Source organism: Anarrhichthys ocellatus, unplaced genomic scaffold, assembly GCF_004355925.1.
Source record: "Anarrhichthys ocellatus isolate YVR2014 unplaced genomic scaffold, GSC_Weel_1.0 scaffold29, whole genome shotgun sequence".
In the NCBI taxonomy this organism is placed as follows: domain Eukaryota; kingdom Metazoa; phylum Chordata; class Actinopteri; order Perciformes; family Anarhichadidae; genus Anarrhichthys; species Anarrhichthys ocellatus.
The window spans coordinates 3,964,641-3,981,644 of NW_022280059.1; the positions used below are offsets into that span (position 1 = coordinate 3,964,641).

General features: G+C 42.7%; 1 protein-coding gene across 5 annotated transcripts in view; it reads right to left on the minus strand.

The window, feature by feature from the left end:
- The window catches only part of LOC116392366 (T-lymphoma invasion and metastasis-inducing protein 1-like), a 47,453-nt gene that overhangs the window by 14,156 nt on the left and 16,293 nt on the right, over positions 1–17,004 (minus strand). For 4 of the 5 annotated variants that reach the window (XM_031863743.1, XM_031863745.1, XM_031863742.1 and 1 more), the window contains 14 exons: positions 11,059–11,150; positions 10,052–10,973; positions 8,608–9,064; positions 7,961–8,133; positions 7,502–7,726; positions 6,055–6,240; positions 4,900–5,046; positions 4,672–4,749; positions 4,128–4,298; positions 3,766–3,870; positions 3,240–3,321; positions 2,883–2,969; positions 1,989–2,201; positions 1,302–1,399 (listed from right to left, as the gene is read on the minus strand). In XM_031863743.1, the coding sequence (XP_031719603.1) occupies positions 1,302–1,399; positions 1,989–2,201; positions 2,883–2,969; positions 3,240–3,321; positions 3,766–3,870; positions 4,128–4,298; positions 4,672–4,749; positions 4,900–5,046; positions 6,055–6,240; positions 7,502–7,726; positions 7,961–8,133; positions 8,608–9,064; positions 10,052–10,963 (2,934 nt within the window). In that variant the 5' untranslated portion in view covers positions 10,964–10,973; positions 11,059–11,150. The remainder of the gene's footprint in view (positions 1–1,301; positions 1,400–1,988; positions 2,202–2,882; positions 2,970–3,239; positions 3,322–3,765; positions 3,871–4,127; positions 4,299–4,671; positions 4,750–4,899; positions 5,047–6,054; positions 6,241–7,501; positions 7,727–7,960; positions 8,134–8,607; positions 9,065–10,051; positions 10,974–11,058; positions 11,151–17,004) is intronic. The other variant, XM_031863747.1, reaches the window with a different exon arrangement.

A 17,004-nucleotide genomic window follows, 5' to 3' on the forward strand; every position in this document is an offset into this window, starting at 1 on the left:
AATGTTTCAAGTAAAATTAAGGCTGGATTAAAGAATACATTACAAAACAGAAAGCTTTAAAAAAATGTGCATCTTAAAATAAAGTACTTCATTTTAGAAAAATGTATTTCACTGAATACGGTTTTAAATTCAGTTAATTCAGGTGTGAAGTGATGTCACCCAAATAAGCCACATTATTATATTCTTCTAATAAGATAAATTAGTGTGCAGGGACTTTATCTGTGGTTATTAAAGCCACTTGTTTCAGCTCTATTCCTCTCTGTGAACATCATTGTTGGTCAGTGAATGCATGTATTAGGATTCTGATCATATTGGGCTCTTAGGTTGTTTATTTTCTGTGACTTCATTTCGGATTTAAGTGGGTACGTTTGCTAAAAAGAGTTATGCTTTGTCTCATAATGGTACTTCACATTACCGCTTGTAATTATCGTAATGGTCTCTGAACATACGAGACATACTGGTTTTAAACTGCCCCTAGGAAGAATGAAGATATCAGAGTCTGTTCATTCTTGGTTCAAGACTCTGGTCTCGCTGAACACTTTTCTCTTTTTGGAGAACGTCATGTGAAATAACTTCTCTGACTCACGTATTATTCTCCTACTCCTCTTTCTGTTTCCTCGTCTCTCCCCCGTGTGTGTAAATCTCACTCGAGTCAAGAAACTTGTCGGAATACACATATTTGATTGGCTGAGCAGCATCACGTAATGTGATTTACAACACATGTAATTGGTCGGTGTGTTTCTTGGACCGCTGAATGAGTGCCATAAAGGCTAGAAAGGCTGCGCCAGTTAAAATAGAAGCGCTCGGTCAAAATTTAATCATTCTCAATTATCTCTCGGTTTTAGGTCCAGGGTCCAGATACAACGGCGTCTAGGTCCGCCTATTAGTGACCCCTGCTCTAATGCATAAGATGCACAAGAGGCATTTTATTCAGCAATGTGGGCATACATTAATATTTAGGCCCCTTTGATTATTTCATTACGTCAGATGCTACATAAGTGCAGATAAAACCGCTGTGTGTCATGAAAGGAAAAGAGAAACTTGATGCAGATTTGTATCTAGAAGAATGGGATTAACACCTGGCTAATATGGACACGGCGCCGCTTTCCTAAACAAGATTGAATAAGCCAGTTACAGACTGTTCTAATGCGCTCATTTCATAATAAAACTGAGTTGAAGGGATTGGTTTGAAAGACAAGGACAGGACACAAGCACACCATTTTAAAGATGTGCTGTCAGATGTTTTCTGTCGTGATACTCAACCGGACTCCACTCAACGATTAATAAACTGGTGCTCTTACCTTTCTGCACTGAAACTCACTGAAGATCTCAGAGTCGTCGTCCAGGCTGTCTCCTGAGCTCTCGAGCAGCAGTCCCACTCCGTCGTCCAGAATCTCCTCTGCAACAAACACAACAGTCATGTATGAGCTTCATGAAGCACTGTATAAGATACTTCTTTCTTTTTTTTAAATGAGATGAATGCTTTTTTCACAAGCAGCGTACAGTACATGAGAAAACATGTCCTTGCTTTGTCATTTTTTATTAAGATTGAAGACCTTTATGTAAAACCTCATGACCTTATCACTGATCCACAAAGTGGGGCTGTAACACACTGCTGGCAGCTTCCCAGCCTTCCTAATTATGACCCTGTAGATTCACCGCGTTTGTATAAATGAAACTGCTGTCACTAAGGACACTAGCGTGAATTCTTTTTTGACTGCCTACTATTGCCGTTCTGGTCCATTTGTTATTCTTTTAGCCGATTACAGGCCAGCTGGTTTGGTAAACATGACCACACTGTGAGCAATCGATGGCTTTAATACACTGTGCATGATTTCTGGAAATCAAAGTTTGGAAGTTAAACTCTTCAGTTACCTCGGCTTATCGGACCTGTGAATGGGCCAAGTTGCACCTTTTAAATGCGTTCGGGTAACAAAATATTAAGAAGGTGGATTTCATGTCCGGCAGTATTTGACGGCGCTTCTCACCTTGACTCTGGGAGAAGATGTCCGTGTATAGATCCTCCTCCGCATCTGAGCGCCGTGGGGGCAGATAGCAGAGCTGACGGCGCTCCACAGGAGGCAGGGTGTTGACTGTCAAAGCCAGCGAGGCTTGAGAGAAAGCTACCTTCATGTCGGAGAAGTTGAGACTGTGAGAGTCTTTTCCGTTCAACTGAAGTATTTCATCCCCTGCATTGAGACCTGAGAAGTGGGAACATTAGCTTTGATTAAATGTTCTGCCTGCCATGTGTGCATACACTGAATTGAAAAAGTATCTACTTTCCCAAATATCTCATTCTCAAAATGTATTACCGGTAGAAACAAATAAAGTAAAAATAGTACTTTGGAGACCATTCGTTGCACAGTCATTATTATCGTCTTTGCCTTTCGGAGACAAAAGCATGGTCCACCTCTCTATGCCCTGTAAAGTGTCAGCTGCTGAGACAGTGCAAGTATCTCACTTTTATCTGCACTATGACCAACTCCAGCATTTGAAATTACTCAACCCTGCAGTATAACTTCATAAGGGTACTGATGTGAAGCAGCTGTGGTGGGGCATCGTATTTAGCATCCTTCACAAAGGCCAGTGAGAGGCAGTGTGGTTATGATTATAGTAATCAATGCCCTTGAGAATTGCTGTATTCTCTGAAACCTTTTGGAAAACATGCGCTAATGCATTTCTAAAGAGATGTAGCGTAAAAAAGTCCATTAACCTCGATGTGTGAAAAATGCTCTGTTTTAAAAACTTGTAATAGAACAGAAAAACGGCCAATGCACCCCACATTCTTTTTCTTTTGTCTCTAGCTGTAAATCATCAGTTCACAGACACATATTGAATGTATTTGATGGGAGTTAATTTAATGGAAATGAAGTGTAATGAACCTTTGGCGAAGGCTAATCCGCCCGCCTTCACATCAGTGATGTAGAGCTGCTGCACTCCGTCCTCCTCCACCACTGAAATGGAGAAACCTGGAGGAGGAAAAGGAGAGGCAGAGAAGCAAGAAGAGGTGGAGTGAGAGCGAGAAGGGAGACTCTTATATAAAATATCAGAGGGATTTGTGCAGTACAAATGGGAATAGGCAAAAAAAAAAACGGGTGTATAGGCCAAAGAAAAGCAATTATTTCGCTGAAAACAACAGCATTACATATGCAATCTTTGACATTGAGATAAGCTGAAAAAAAATTATTTTAGAAGTCAATGTAAAAGAAAATACACTGGATCATTTAAATGGCTCCTACCGTAACCGATCATGCAGGATTCATCTCTGTCAAACTGGATTACTTTTGTAATTTTGGAGCAGAGCTCAATTTCTTTGTAAAGCTGTGAAGAACAAGAAGAAGTTATTATATAAATCATGAGACGGCCTATTTTATTCATATTCTGGTGGGTGGGTTATTGACAGCATGGAAGGAGAGCGTTAATTTTCTGTATTCTAAGACAAAGCAGCTCGCAGAGTCTTTTATGCAGGATGGTCTATGACGTGTCATGATTACATGATGGAAATACAAAAGTAACTACAGGCTCTCCATGAATAGATTTATGTTTTGATGCATGGTCCTCCCAGGCAGGCATTTCTCCAGAGATGTGCAATCGAAAGGATAAAAAGACAAAACCTATTAATAATTCACAACGCAGGATGCTCCTATGGTCTGTGGTTTTCTCCGTGCTGTGATTGCAATTACTAGCGTTTCATTTTTTTACCTTTTATAATCTTGAAAAGTCTGGTGGAGAAGGAGAGATAAGATCAAGCAGGTAGTTACATACCAAGTCGCACACATCCTCTTCTGGTTTAGGAATGTAGAATTGCACTTGGTTTTCGATAAGGAATTTGAGTCGCAAGTAGTGCTTGGTGGGATCGAGCTGGTGAGCCTGTGGGATGCAGGAAAGAGGACATGGAGCGGATTAGAGGGTAGCAAAAAAAAAAATGTGAATAGAAATAAAGATTACAAACAGTCAACTTCCTGACCGTGCATAACTTCCATTTGTCGAGTTTAAGGATGTTATGAGAGGCCAGACCGTAGCATTCATTTCAAAAGTCTTGTGCTTTCCAAGTGTCTTTACATCTTTGTCATGCAAACATCGCTGGAGTGAACTGTGGTTCAGGTCAGGCCATTGGCCACTGTTACCTTGCAGATGGTTTCCAGAACGCACAGTGCTGACTCCCCTGGCTGGATGATGGTTAGCACTGGCTGGTCATTTGGCAGACACACCCAAGAGGGGGTGAGGTGGTCAGGGACCCAGATATCACTTTCCGTGCTGGGCTGTGGAAGGCTTTTCACAGTTCCATCCTCACTTTTCTTAGAACAGAGACATTAAAAAGGCTTATTCAGTCAGCTACGTCAGTACAGAATCGTTTTTACTATGTAAACAAGTTTAACTGCAAAGTTTGGTTTCGATTAAAATGGTTGATGATTTAACAAGTATGTTCTAATCATTCCTCCCATCTAAATATATTATAGTATATTACATTTGCTTAAAAGGAAAGAAAGGAAAAATAATAGCCGTTATAGTTGTAACCTCTGGGCCTTGGCTCTGCTGCTTACTCAGGGAAAATAGAGGGATAATATTTCATTAACGTCAGTGTTGACTTATGATCTAGTGAGTAAGTTCCCACTTGTGTTTGCCCTCCAAGTCACTGTTAAGTGTATGCATACAGAGAATCCTCCTTACTGTATTGTCCTTGGTGGGATCAACAAATACGCCATCAACAGGCTTTTTCACTAGCTCTTCGCCATCAGCAAAGACCTGCTGGGTCAAAAAAGAGGTGAAGTGGTCATTACTTAAGCAGAGATGTGGAGGATAAATGCTTGAGGAAAAGGCAAAATGTAATATTTTACTGGCCAAGGCAGTGCTATTGATTGCATTGAAACTAGAAAGTAACTGTAAAATATCGCAGACCTGGTTGATACTGGGATGGGCTTTTGTTTTTTTCTTTGAGGTAGTGTCCAGACCCCAGAGCGAGGAGAACCTGCTCTTGCGCTTGCTGCAGGAACGAGACATTGCCTGTGTTCGCCGTCTCACTCCGTTCTCTGAGCGAGCTGCCACCTGCAAAAATATAATGACTCAGTCAGGGCTCAAAACGGTAGGTTTTCTATAAGCAATACAAATGTCACCAGACTGAGGAGGAATGAGAACAAGGGATCGCATGTGCATCAGCACTGGGCTGTCATAACTATTTCACACACAAGTACTGGGCTCATGCACGTTCTTACACAACCTCATTTTTAGGCTACTCATTTGTGAAAATAAGCAAGAGTAAAAAGCTCTTTAAATGATGTCTTGTTTTGTTCTGTCATTTTTGGACGTAGTAGGGCCGATGCAAGTATTAATGGCAGTAGAGATGAGGAAATTAGAGGGGGAGAGAAACAGGAAAGATAAAAAAGAGAGCTGTTGGAGTGTCTTTTGTTAGACATCCCAGCCTGCGATCTTGCAGCTCAAACACCCACATGCTCCACAGCACTGCGTTGGTGGTGCCTCACTGATCTGCAAACATGTCTTTGAAAAATCAAATAGATGTTTTCCTGTACTACCGGTGCTTTTAGCTGTGTAGCACACAGCACAGCAGTGGGAGGCCAAAACTGAACCAAAACGTCTTCGACAGGTGCCCTGTGTGAGACCCAGGCTCCAAAATATTGCTCATCGTGGAAAAATGTGGAAGAAAGAAAATTTGAAGCAATGCATTTAGTTTCTAGAATCAATTGCCCTGCCAGGAGACTGACCTGGTGTACTTAGAGATGACAGTGTGTGTTTTGAGGGAAATGCAGTACCGAAGGAACTTCTAAATATAAGGGCAGTGTAGTGTTAAGAGAGATCCCCCCCCACAGCTGAAAGGTTACAGGTTTGATCCCAGCAACAGCTATAGTTTGTGTTGCTGAAGTATACTTGAGCTACACATTGGCACTTCAAATATTCACTGATTTCTAGTCTTATTCGTGATGGCTGCAGATAAATGCATAAATAGAGGTAAAACTAAGATGCTATGTAAAAAGTGTATCGTGACGATTCTTCATAAAACCAGACTTAATGAGGACCTTTGATAAAGATGAAATTTACCAGTGCATGGAAGGAAGACACAGAGAATATCCCCAGTCGGCCCATTGCCAGCTTGGTGGGACGAGAGGCAACAGCCAGGAGGCGTTTGGGGTTGGGCAGCTCTCCACCTTGCAGACTGGCCAGGTAGCACCTGAAGCGGAATAGATCCATGTGAAACTGCTCTAGGTTCTGCTCCCACAGGAAGATCTGCAGAATGAGAGGGACACAAATAAACATCTAGTTAATTGTTCATCGGGGCTCTAGTTTGTCAACTGCAGTCCTCCTCTCGCCTCAAGAAACTCTGTAACCAGTTTACTCCAAGTGTTGCCAACCTGCGCTCTCGGTTCCTAATGGTTTGGTGTTTACTGGGGCAGTAGAGCAGTACATTGTGATTATTCACCGATCCGTCCCCACCCAGTCACGGTTTTGAACTAGTGTTCGGAAGAGCCTGCCAGTGCCATGGCAGAGGGCTCTGTATCACTGCCAAGTAGCCAGAGAGGAGAAAGAAACAATACTGCACATTCCACTGGCAGATAGAGGCTGGGAGTGTTTGAGCTTTCTTAGGAGCGGGCCTATATCCATTCAGCACTGCACAATGTCAAACCTGACACTGCCAAACAGAGCCGCTCCAACCACGTACTCCCTTCTCTGTAAACAGACCTATTAGAAGACAATACGAGCTTTGCAATTAATTGAAAGAATCAACTGATGCCAACGGCATACTGGTTTGAAAAACAAAACAAAAAGCAATCTAATGGCCGATAGGTGTGTAGCATCAGCAGCCTCTAGCGGATGATACCTCTGAGATTTGTTACTTAATCCCCTTGTACCTCTCCCTGCTTCTCTGTCCATCTCCAATTCATCCTCCATTGTTGTATCAAAACAATTGACTGATATTGAAATACCTACTTTCATGCGATACCTGTAATTAAGCAAACAATGCGTAACTTTAATAGGTTATGAAAATAATAGCTGTTATTGTCACTATAGCCTCAGACCAGAGTGAAAGAAATCTTGAGAGCTACCCTATTTTGCTTCTTAAGTGAAGACAAAGTTCATCCTGGAGAAAATACCTTACCCTTTAAAGTTCAACAGTTGTGTCAACAGTCAGAAAGAGGAGCAGAAGGTTGATGACAAGAGCTCTTGTGTTGATGTAATACTCCATGCATTTTTCTACTACTTTACTAAATCCAGACAACCCTTTGTCTGTGGCCTTTTATCAATCCCTCCTAGCTTGTTAAATTTCTTATCAGCTTAGAAAAGTTAGGTAAATAGGTTGATTTCCAGTAAAACTGGCAAGCTGCATGCAGTACTTTTAACCTCAATTATTCCCTGACTTCCTCAGAGGGCCAATCAAATTTCCAAACTCTTTCAGTCAGGATGATACTTCTTAAAATCCCACATAACTGCCTGACATGCGGGGAATATATGACAGACAAGCCATGAGAGAACGAAGGATAAAACCTACTTGATCCAGGATTGTCTTCCTCTTCTTGGTGTCAGTAACAGCTGACAGCTGCATGTCTCCCATCTTCTTCATCTTCTCGTCCATGTCTATCTTCTGCTCCAGCTTCTTGATCTCTGCGCGAAGCAGGCGCACCGTGTCCTCTCTGTGATGCAGGCGGGCGACGGCAGTGGCACATGCCGAGTGGATGGCTGTGATCCAATTCTCCAGCTCTGTCTGGCTGCAGGTCTGCGTGGGGACAGACAGGGAAAGGTCAGAGGTTGAACAACAACAAACGGCTCCCTAACATTTGAGATAAAAAGCTCTCCATTTGCTTTTCCTGAGTTGATTCATTGCTAATTATTATAGCAAATCAGACTTGAGAGAGCATGAAAGGAAAGAAAACACTACATATAGGTCAAGGTACTTGGGAGAATTTGCACTTATTCACAGAGCACAGACGACATTTAAGCATTCTCTTACCTGAAACAGAAAAGCGTCTCCCAGGGAGTTGCTGAGACAGAACACAAAGTCCTTTTTGGGATGCTCGGGTACAGCCTGGAGAATACTGTTCTCCACCCAGATGGCATGCTTGGGAATACTGTTGTTGTCGATCCCTGAGCGGCCATCGGTCTCATAGAAGAATAGAGTGCAACCTGGAAAACCAAAACATCTATTACATTACATGCATAATATGCTAATTGGCCGCATAAGCTCATGATGGCCCAATCTCTAGGAAAGGTGAACAATGACAATCATGTTTTGTTTTTTAGAGCCTGATTTGCTCAAAGCAATTTAATTCTGCTCTCCAGTGGCCAAATAAAAGAAGTGCAGCATGGCTGATAAGTCACCGAGGGAGGAATCATGATCATGAGAGATCTGATTTCATTTCAAGCCCAGTCAAGTGGCATACATCTGACAATGAGGTTTTCTATCATGCTTGAATTGAAACTTGGTTTACTCAGCTACTGTAAATTGAGGTTAGATTAGATTTGAAGTATTTCTGTATAAGCTACTGTATGTCAGCAAAAAAACTACATCAAAAGTGTCCCGTGTTATCTGGGCTGTATTAATATTGAGATTATGGAATAAAATGTAAATGTTATGGACACATTGAGGGCATAACAAACCTTTCAGGGAAACCCAGTAACTCTTCCACTTGCGCCTTGTGGCTGACTCCACTTTCTTGTTCTTCTTATGTACGAGGAAGTTCTTGACGGCAAGCCTGCCAGCTTTACGCACCATCCCCTGGGTGACGCTGAGCAACGGGTCAGACTGGTAGGTGGAGCTCATGGTACTCTGCTCGTCACTCAGGGCGGACCCTGCCTCCTCCAAACTCTCCGTCTGGCAGGAGCTCATCTCCAGTTCTTGGCGAAAGTTCTCGTACACGCCCTGTACACACTCGCTGGCCCCACCGCCACTGCTGCTGCCACTGTCGCTGCCAGCGAACATGCTCCTGCCTGCCGCCGAGTACACGGAGAAGGAGGCTGACATGGTCTTGTAGCGTCTGGAGTGTTGCTCTGCCTCCACAGTCACCCCATCGATGCCGCTGTCCTCGTACTCACTTCCCTCTCCGGCAGTGACATCCTGCGTCGTGGCAGAAGCACAAGACAGGTGAGACGGCATGGCAGCCACGTTGTCTTCATCACTAAGAATGAAGCCCGTCAACAACTGCTACCCTCATTGACGACTAAGCTGTCTATGTACATACAGCATGGAGCCATTCTTCTAAACATGTTGCAAAAACTGTGAGTAAAGAGGCCTAACGAGAGTCCATGGGTTGCTTAATCCTGAGGTTCTGCTCAAAATGAATTACTCGCAGCAAAGCGTCTGCTGTTGTGCGAGTACAGCCTGCCCTCCCTGTGGCACCGCAGGGTCTGCCCTCTCCTACCCACATAGCCAAAGGCTCCTGGGAGATGAAGGGGGCTACACTGAGCTTGGTATCTCCATCTGGTCACATGACCCAATCATGCGCTCCAGAGCTCCTTTCTCTAGGGCTGACGGTGCCCTGCAGTGACAGGGCCACCACACACGTTTTACTGTTACACTCTTCCGCAGGCCTCCCCTAATTATCATGACAAAAGGCCGAGGCATTCCAAACAGGGAGTGACTTTAAGCACTGCTCCCTCCCTCTCATCATTGCAGTCTCCTCGCCCAAGAAAAACAACAGTTTCATCAGGAGACGACACAGTGCTCCCCTGACATAAGCGTTATTTTTACATTTAATCCGTTTCAGCAGCGTATTATCTGTGAGGTGAATGCAGCAGAGGAAACGCTCGGACACAATGGGAGGAAAAAATAAAAGGAGGGGAGCTGTGTTATTGATGATGCCACCAGACCACATTAAGATTCTGCACAGTTTACTCTGTCCAAGGAGCATAAAGGAGCCATGACACAGCTTTAACAGTTCAACTTAAGAGAGTGTCAAGAGGACATGAATACACTGTTAACACTTTCATGGATACAGGAAATGGTTTGTTCAGTTTTCTATGAATTGAGCCACTTTAAAAGATAATTTGAGCCAAATTGGTATTTTAAAAGAGCAGCACAATGTGAACTTGCTCTACATCTTACCTGTATAGTCTGTGCCCTCCTGCCCTGCATACTGGCACACATGGCAGCTTGGTGGCTGCTCAGGCCTTCAGAAAGGCAGTGGGAACGCCGGCAGGGGAGGGTGTATGCACCATAGGTGTTCCCATCCTCCTCTGATGGGGAGATCATCTTATCGTCCTCACCCTCTCTGATAGCCCTGTTGGAGTCATGCCACTTGGCATAGCGACCGTGGGGTTGCCTGCGGGCAGGGCACTTCTGGCTGTATAGCTCGTCCAGGGAGTTTGCCCTGTCAGCAGAGTCCGTGGGGCTGGACTGCAGGTGTCCTTTGCAGTCAGTAAAGTCCCTCTCGTTGGTCGTGTCTATAATCTCCTCTGTGCTTGTCAGGTGCTCTTGGCTGAGGTCAGACAGTGAGAACTCCAGGCTGTCATCTCGCCACATGTCTGCAGACTTGGACCTCTTTTTCTTGAAGCCGACAGAGTCCTTGGAGCAATCCCGAGTTTTCTGAAGGTATGTTACCTCGCCTGTGTACGCGTCTTCATCCTGCACCTCCTCTGCTGTGGGTCCAGGTAGGGTTATGTGCATCGTATTCATGTGCACAGAGGGATTGGCCAGGTCATTGTGAAAGGACACAGGCCGCAGGTTCATGGCCACACGGTCCACCCAAATGGGGCTTCCAAAGTCTGGGAGGATATTCGTTTCATTGAAGGGCTCCAGGCCATTGTCAGCCAGGGATTGTGGGATACTGGGGGTGCTACTTGAGCGTGTGCTCGTTTCAGAATTCCTGTGCTCTAGTTTCCCTGATGAAGCATGTCGAGAGCGTCTGGACTGTTTGTTGGAGATGCGAAGAGACCGAGACATGTGCTTACGTGACAAATAGCCATGATCGTTACGGTAAAGGGTATGGTCCCCATTCTGGCTCTCAACATTTCCCATGATTCAGAGGCTGAAAAGAAGTAGGACAAAGTGTAAATTAGCTCCGAAAGAACACAAAATCAAATCAAAAGACAGAATTGTGATGGTTAGCCTACCTGCAGGATCGTGTTGAATTTTCTGGCATTTTGTTTGTCACTGGATCTACGGACAGTTTGGTCCTTCAGTTGCTGGTACGATCCATAAAGCTCTGAAAACAGATATCCAGATGAAAAATCATATCAAATTTGTAATGTGCTTTCAATTATGCATGCTGCTTACGGATAAATACTGGCTTGTGTTTTAAGAAATCTGCAGCTAAATATGGAAACGTAAACATCCTTATTTTTTTACGTGTCCAGAGCGGCCTTTCATTGGCTGTTATGCAATAGTCAAAAGACAGAATAATAACTGTATCAGCACTATATAAGCAAGATACAGTAATGATCAGATGAATCTGAAGAAGTTTGATCATTTATCAACTGGAACTATGAGGATAATTTAAGAAACTACCTCTGAGGGGAAAAGATCATTGTATGATTGCTGAGGACATACAATAGTTATTATGAAACACCTCATATGCCTTCATCTTAAATTACTTTGTTTCACTGATCAAGTTACCTGTAATTGTATTACCAAGCATTTATTAACTGTGTGTACCCCATTACAACTTCTTCGCAAAGTCCCTGTTCGAAATTGCAAAGTGACACTTTCCCCTAAAACAACTCCGACGCTGGTCAGAAAAAAGAAATTAGAAGAGAGGAACAGAGGAGCAAATGTAACTCGATCCTAGCATATTTTTATTGTGTTGCAGAGGAAATGATCCACTCATCCCCGTTCAAAATGCACCGGGGTTGTCGTGTGAACTGGAGGGGACGTAATGACAGTATGACCACTGTGACAGTCGGAGAGAACATGAGTTATTCACAGCGTGAGCCGTCCATGTAGCATTGTTGGTCTCAAGAGCATTAGAAAGGGCTGTGAGGAGAAGGGACAAGGTCATACGCTTTTTTTTCCATAATGCACATTTGGATCTACAGTATCTACCGGCCTTTAGGCAAGACAGCCTGCTCTGAGAAGGCCCCGTTCTGTGCCTGGGACCATCAACAGATGGAACAGAAGATTAAATAACCACATTGTTACTGTTGTTCCTCCTGATGTGTGCTCCCCTCCTTTTAGGACAGACCCTTTGGGGGGTGCACTGTTTTTGCGTGTGTAGCTGCCGCAGATGAGTGGGAGCCCAACCCTCTGCTGCTGCATGCACTCGGGCTTACTGTGAAGAGGGGAGTTACGTAAACTGAAGCTGACCCCGTTTCTCTACCTTATGTTGCTCCCTTTCCTTTCTTCATTCTGCTCACTCATCATCCCTCACCAGTACTGCAATGCATAATGTTTGATGGTGATGGAAGTCCATTCATATAACCCCACAGTTTATTGCCAGTTTCATTAAATCCTATTTCGTAGAGGAAAATAACAGAAAACAAAAGAGGGGGGACAGAGCTATGAAATGCCACTGCACTCATTATAGGAAACAAGATTCGCAGAGGGACACAAACATGCTTACAAAATGCTAGCACAAACATTATGCCAAGGGCTACCTCCCGGGTTGTTTGTACTCTTCCCCACATAGTGCCCTTTATGGTTTCATATGTTAGGTGAAAGTTTAATGGCTTTGCAGATGTCATCCCTGGAGAGAAACAAAAATGTCCTGTGTGTTTTAGCCCAGATCGTCACTCTGTGAGGCCTACAGGGCTGCGTAAAACTGTAAATACAATTTTTAAAAATCTCTTCGAGAATGTTTTTGACGGGTTTAATGGTCAGTATTTAAAATTGAAGTGTCTGCTGCTTACAGGGGAGCTTTACTATGTTGCTGTGCTCTATGTGATAATGTTCTCTCAGTGGTTTAATGTTAATATGATGTGAAATTGGCCAGAAATTTCACCGTTTCAAGCAGCGATGAGGGGCTTGAATAGTGGAAGATGTGGTTTCCTCAGCCGGTACAGTTAAGGCAACCCACTGTGATCTGACCTTGGATTTTACAGCACAATCTCATTTGTTTGGCCCTGAAATATGTGAAGCAGCTGTTCATAAAATAGTGATAATGGAAACAGCTGATTAATTCAGAACACTGTTTGTGTGCAACAAAACCCTTTTAATTCTGCGATTATACACGTACACTGTCCTTTACAATAGCTGCGGTAAAGTCAGAGAAAACTCAAAACCGAATAGAAAAGAGGGAAGTAAATGTGTATAAACTGCATGAAAGCAAAGTCAAATTGGTGGTCCAATATGGGCAATATGGGTCCACTAAGCCAATATCGAATCAGCACTTTCATAGGGACAACAGATTAAAACCAAACGGCACAAACAGCTCGTTGTTCAAAGCCACTACATCATGATTAGTTTGAGATTACAAAAAGAGAACACAGCTCTCTTTACAGTACAATACTTTTGCAGTATGATCCATGATGCATCAGCAAGCTACTTTGGCCTCTTTCAAGGAGATAACGCATTCCCTTTGAGCATAGTCATTACCACCAACGGTTTTAAGATGTAAGAACACAGATAGTTGACCTGGAGAGCTCTTAGGAATATAGATGTTCGAATGAATATGCATGCATCTTCCAAAATTTGACATACACAGATTTTACTGAGTCACCAGAATATTTAAATAAAAAGGTTAAAATGGCCTCAATTCCACAACACTATGTTCTCTAAAGCTGCAATGCTGCTGGTGCACAGAATTCATCATCAAATCTACATTATTACATGATAATGATAATCCTCAGGAGCAGGCAGTGGGTTCTTCTAGAAATACTTGCTAACAAACACTAGTTTGTTAGTGTCCCCGTCTTGTCCCTATTGTCCTTCATCCACAGCTAAATAAATAAATGGAAATGAACAAATAGATTGGAAAATGACGCCAGTAATTTGGCATTGGGACAGAGTGAGCACCCTGTGTAAGTGGGTAATTTTCAGCAGGCTGCATAAGAGCACAGGACAGCAGAAGTCTCAGAGGATTCATCCGTTACAGGCCCTTATTGAAATACATACTGGAGATTCCAGCCACCCACAGACCACAAAGATGAATAGTTTTATTGTGATTAGCAACACAACGGCTACAGGGAAAGGCACAGAGATTCACCACCTCCGGAGGTTGTAAACAGTTAATCCATGAAAAGTATCAAGATGCTTCTAAGAACAGCTGATGTACAAACATCCACTTCATAAAATCCATCAAATTTGTTTTTCATGTCGAGACAATTGGGATAGTAACAACAATTTGAAAGTGCTATATAATTTCACTCTATGCAGGATACTTTTCTTTAATGCTTATGAAATGATTAGTTACTTTTGGAGCAAGGCTGACATTTCTTCTATTCTCACAATGTTTTAAAATTAGAGCAGGAAAATGTTATTTAACCATAAAGACGTTTTAGGTTTGGTTCTCTCCCCAGTGGCCGAAAGCTGGATTTATGGTACGAAAGACTGATTTATGCCCAAACTACTCCAATTACCAACAATGTGGATGATATCCGAGACTGTTTTGGGAGAGTCATGTTCATATTTCCATTCCATGTGCCGTTTGTCTTCCTTGAAATATGTGACAGGTAGATTTAAGGTTGTTTTGTTATTAAAGACCACTTAAAAGCCCCACGTTATATTTGACAAATACTTGGGCCTGTTGGAACAGGAACAAGGGAAATAGTCCTAACCCCCACCTGCTCTTCTTCTCTTTTGAATACCCAAGGACAGAAATGTCAAGTAGCTTGTATTATTAGAGGAAATGATGAAAATACATGCCCTATGGCTAAATACCCAACCTATTGACTTTCAAAAGAAGATAGAATCTACGGACAGTGTGAAACACCTGGTCACACATTCCTATACACATGAGCTCCATGTAAAAAAAAATAATACAATAATACACCAGAGTTACTTAGCTACATAACACATTGGAATCAGACACATATTGTGACCGAATATACAAACACAAATAAATCTAAATCCGGACACGGTCTGATTTTGACTCTTTATGTTGCTGTAACTCCTGCTAACACATTCCTGTCATTTTACCTAACTACACTGGTGAAAGGCAAGAATGCACCAGGCCGACTAGTTACAAGCTCCAACACAAAACCCTGTAATCTGAACACTCCTATCTCTAAAGATAATAACACAGGTAGTTGTAGAGGAGGAGGGGGTTACCACTGAAAGACTGCTCTCAAGACAGCTCACGGTTCCCTGCTGATATAGTCCTATGCACCTGAGAAAAGAGTACCAAACGGCAATCTCTTCTTATCATGACTCATTTTCTGCTCCCGAGTGTGTGTTAAGATTCTGTTAGGCCATATGGAAATTTAGCATCAACAAGGTTTGCATCCTCTTGTAAATGTTATAAATGAGAAACAGCCGTACCAGTGTATCATTTATTTTGGATTTTGATGAACATAATATATACTTCCTCCAGTGTTCATTTAATAGCTCGACTGAAAACGATATACCACCGTCATGTATCTGAAGAGTATTTTTTGTTACTTGAATTTGTAGCCCGAGAAACCATGAATAGCAAACAGTTGGAAAAGGAGGCTTTCAGTGATAATGAATGCAGTTTGACTCGTCTCGGAATAGCATTATGCCAAGACGTGGCAATGAGTGTATCATAAAGCAACGCGCTAGCCAGCATTTGGCTCAACCAGCCAAGATTCATACAGCCTTATTAAAAAAATGATCCGTCGAAATTACAACAGCTGGAAAAACTGAACGGATAAAGTAATATTGGTATTGCTATTATTTGCTGTCTAGCTACTCTGGCTATAACAATTGACGTAGTAGCAGGTGAAGGGGACATTGCACAATAAAAACATTCTCAAACAACATATTTCAGCAGCAACAAACACAGACAACCATAACCCAAACCACCCAGTCATTTTAATTTGCTGCAGGAATGATTTCATGTCCAGAGGACGGTGGCAAATGGTGGTGCTGTGTGTGGTCTGTGTGACCCTGTCAAGAGAGGCTCAGGTGGTTGTGTGTCATGGGACTTTGTTATTGTAGGAAGAGCAGCCTTTAGAAGGATGCCAGCACACATCAGGCAGAATAATGGCTGACAGTAAAGTGGCAGCAACCGTTGATTGGTAAAGGTGGATGCTGTAGGAAGATTGGCAATTTGCCTTTGAATTTTGAGTACAGAGGTATATTGTTATGCAAACTGATGCTTTTTCTCTGTGTATATTGCCTACTAAGCTAAGCAGGACAGCTATTTTTGTGACAGATAATATGGTGTAAGGGTTGAGTGAGTTAGAACCCTCATTTACATTATTCAAAACTGACTGGCGTATGATTTGAGCTACTCTGAGCAGCCAAGCAGATTTTAGTGTCCCAATGTGACAAGCAGTCAGGAGTTAAATGTAAAGAGACATTTGCCCTTTTAGCTCTAATCAAACCGTGTTCTCTTTGCAGCATAATATACAAACACAGTGACCTAATATATTTCCTTTTTTTCCCCATAATGGCACTTGCTGCTACAATTATATTTGTCAAAAAAACGTTTTTGCATCTTGGTCCGAGTTTACCATGGGTCTATCTACGGTGGTGCCGCAGTGTTTGTCTATCTTCAGCGTTGCAAAAGATAAGCCCTAACTGTGCGTTACATTCTTTGCAATAAATCTGCAGGCACTGATTTTGGGGCCTGTTGTTGAGCAGCAGCTGGCGTTGTTTAGCCTGGTGGCACCTTTGTCCCTGCCAGTGTTTTCTCTAGGGCACCACTGTGTGCAGAGGTCATTGCTTCAGCTGGTGTTTAAGCTGTATGGGGTTTGTGTACTGACAGATGCTGCAGGTTTTGTTGGGTCATCAAGTCTTTTGTCCACTCTATAGGTGTAAGAATGCTTTACAAGCTCATATGGCCACTGGTAAAGTGGTATTTTTTTAAAGTATAGAGATTTTCCTCAATTGTTTGCGCACATTGCTCAGCAAAATCTGTCAAAATCCTTTTAACTGTAGATCCTGTCTTTTTACACATTGGCTGCACTAGGAGATGTGTGAAATTACATCCAAGATGTGTG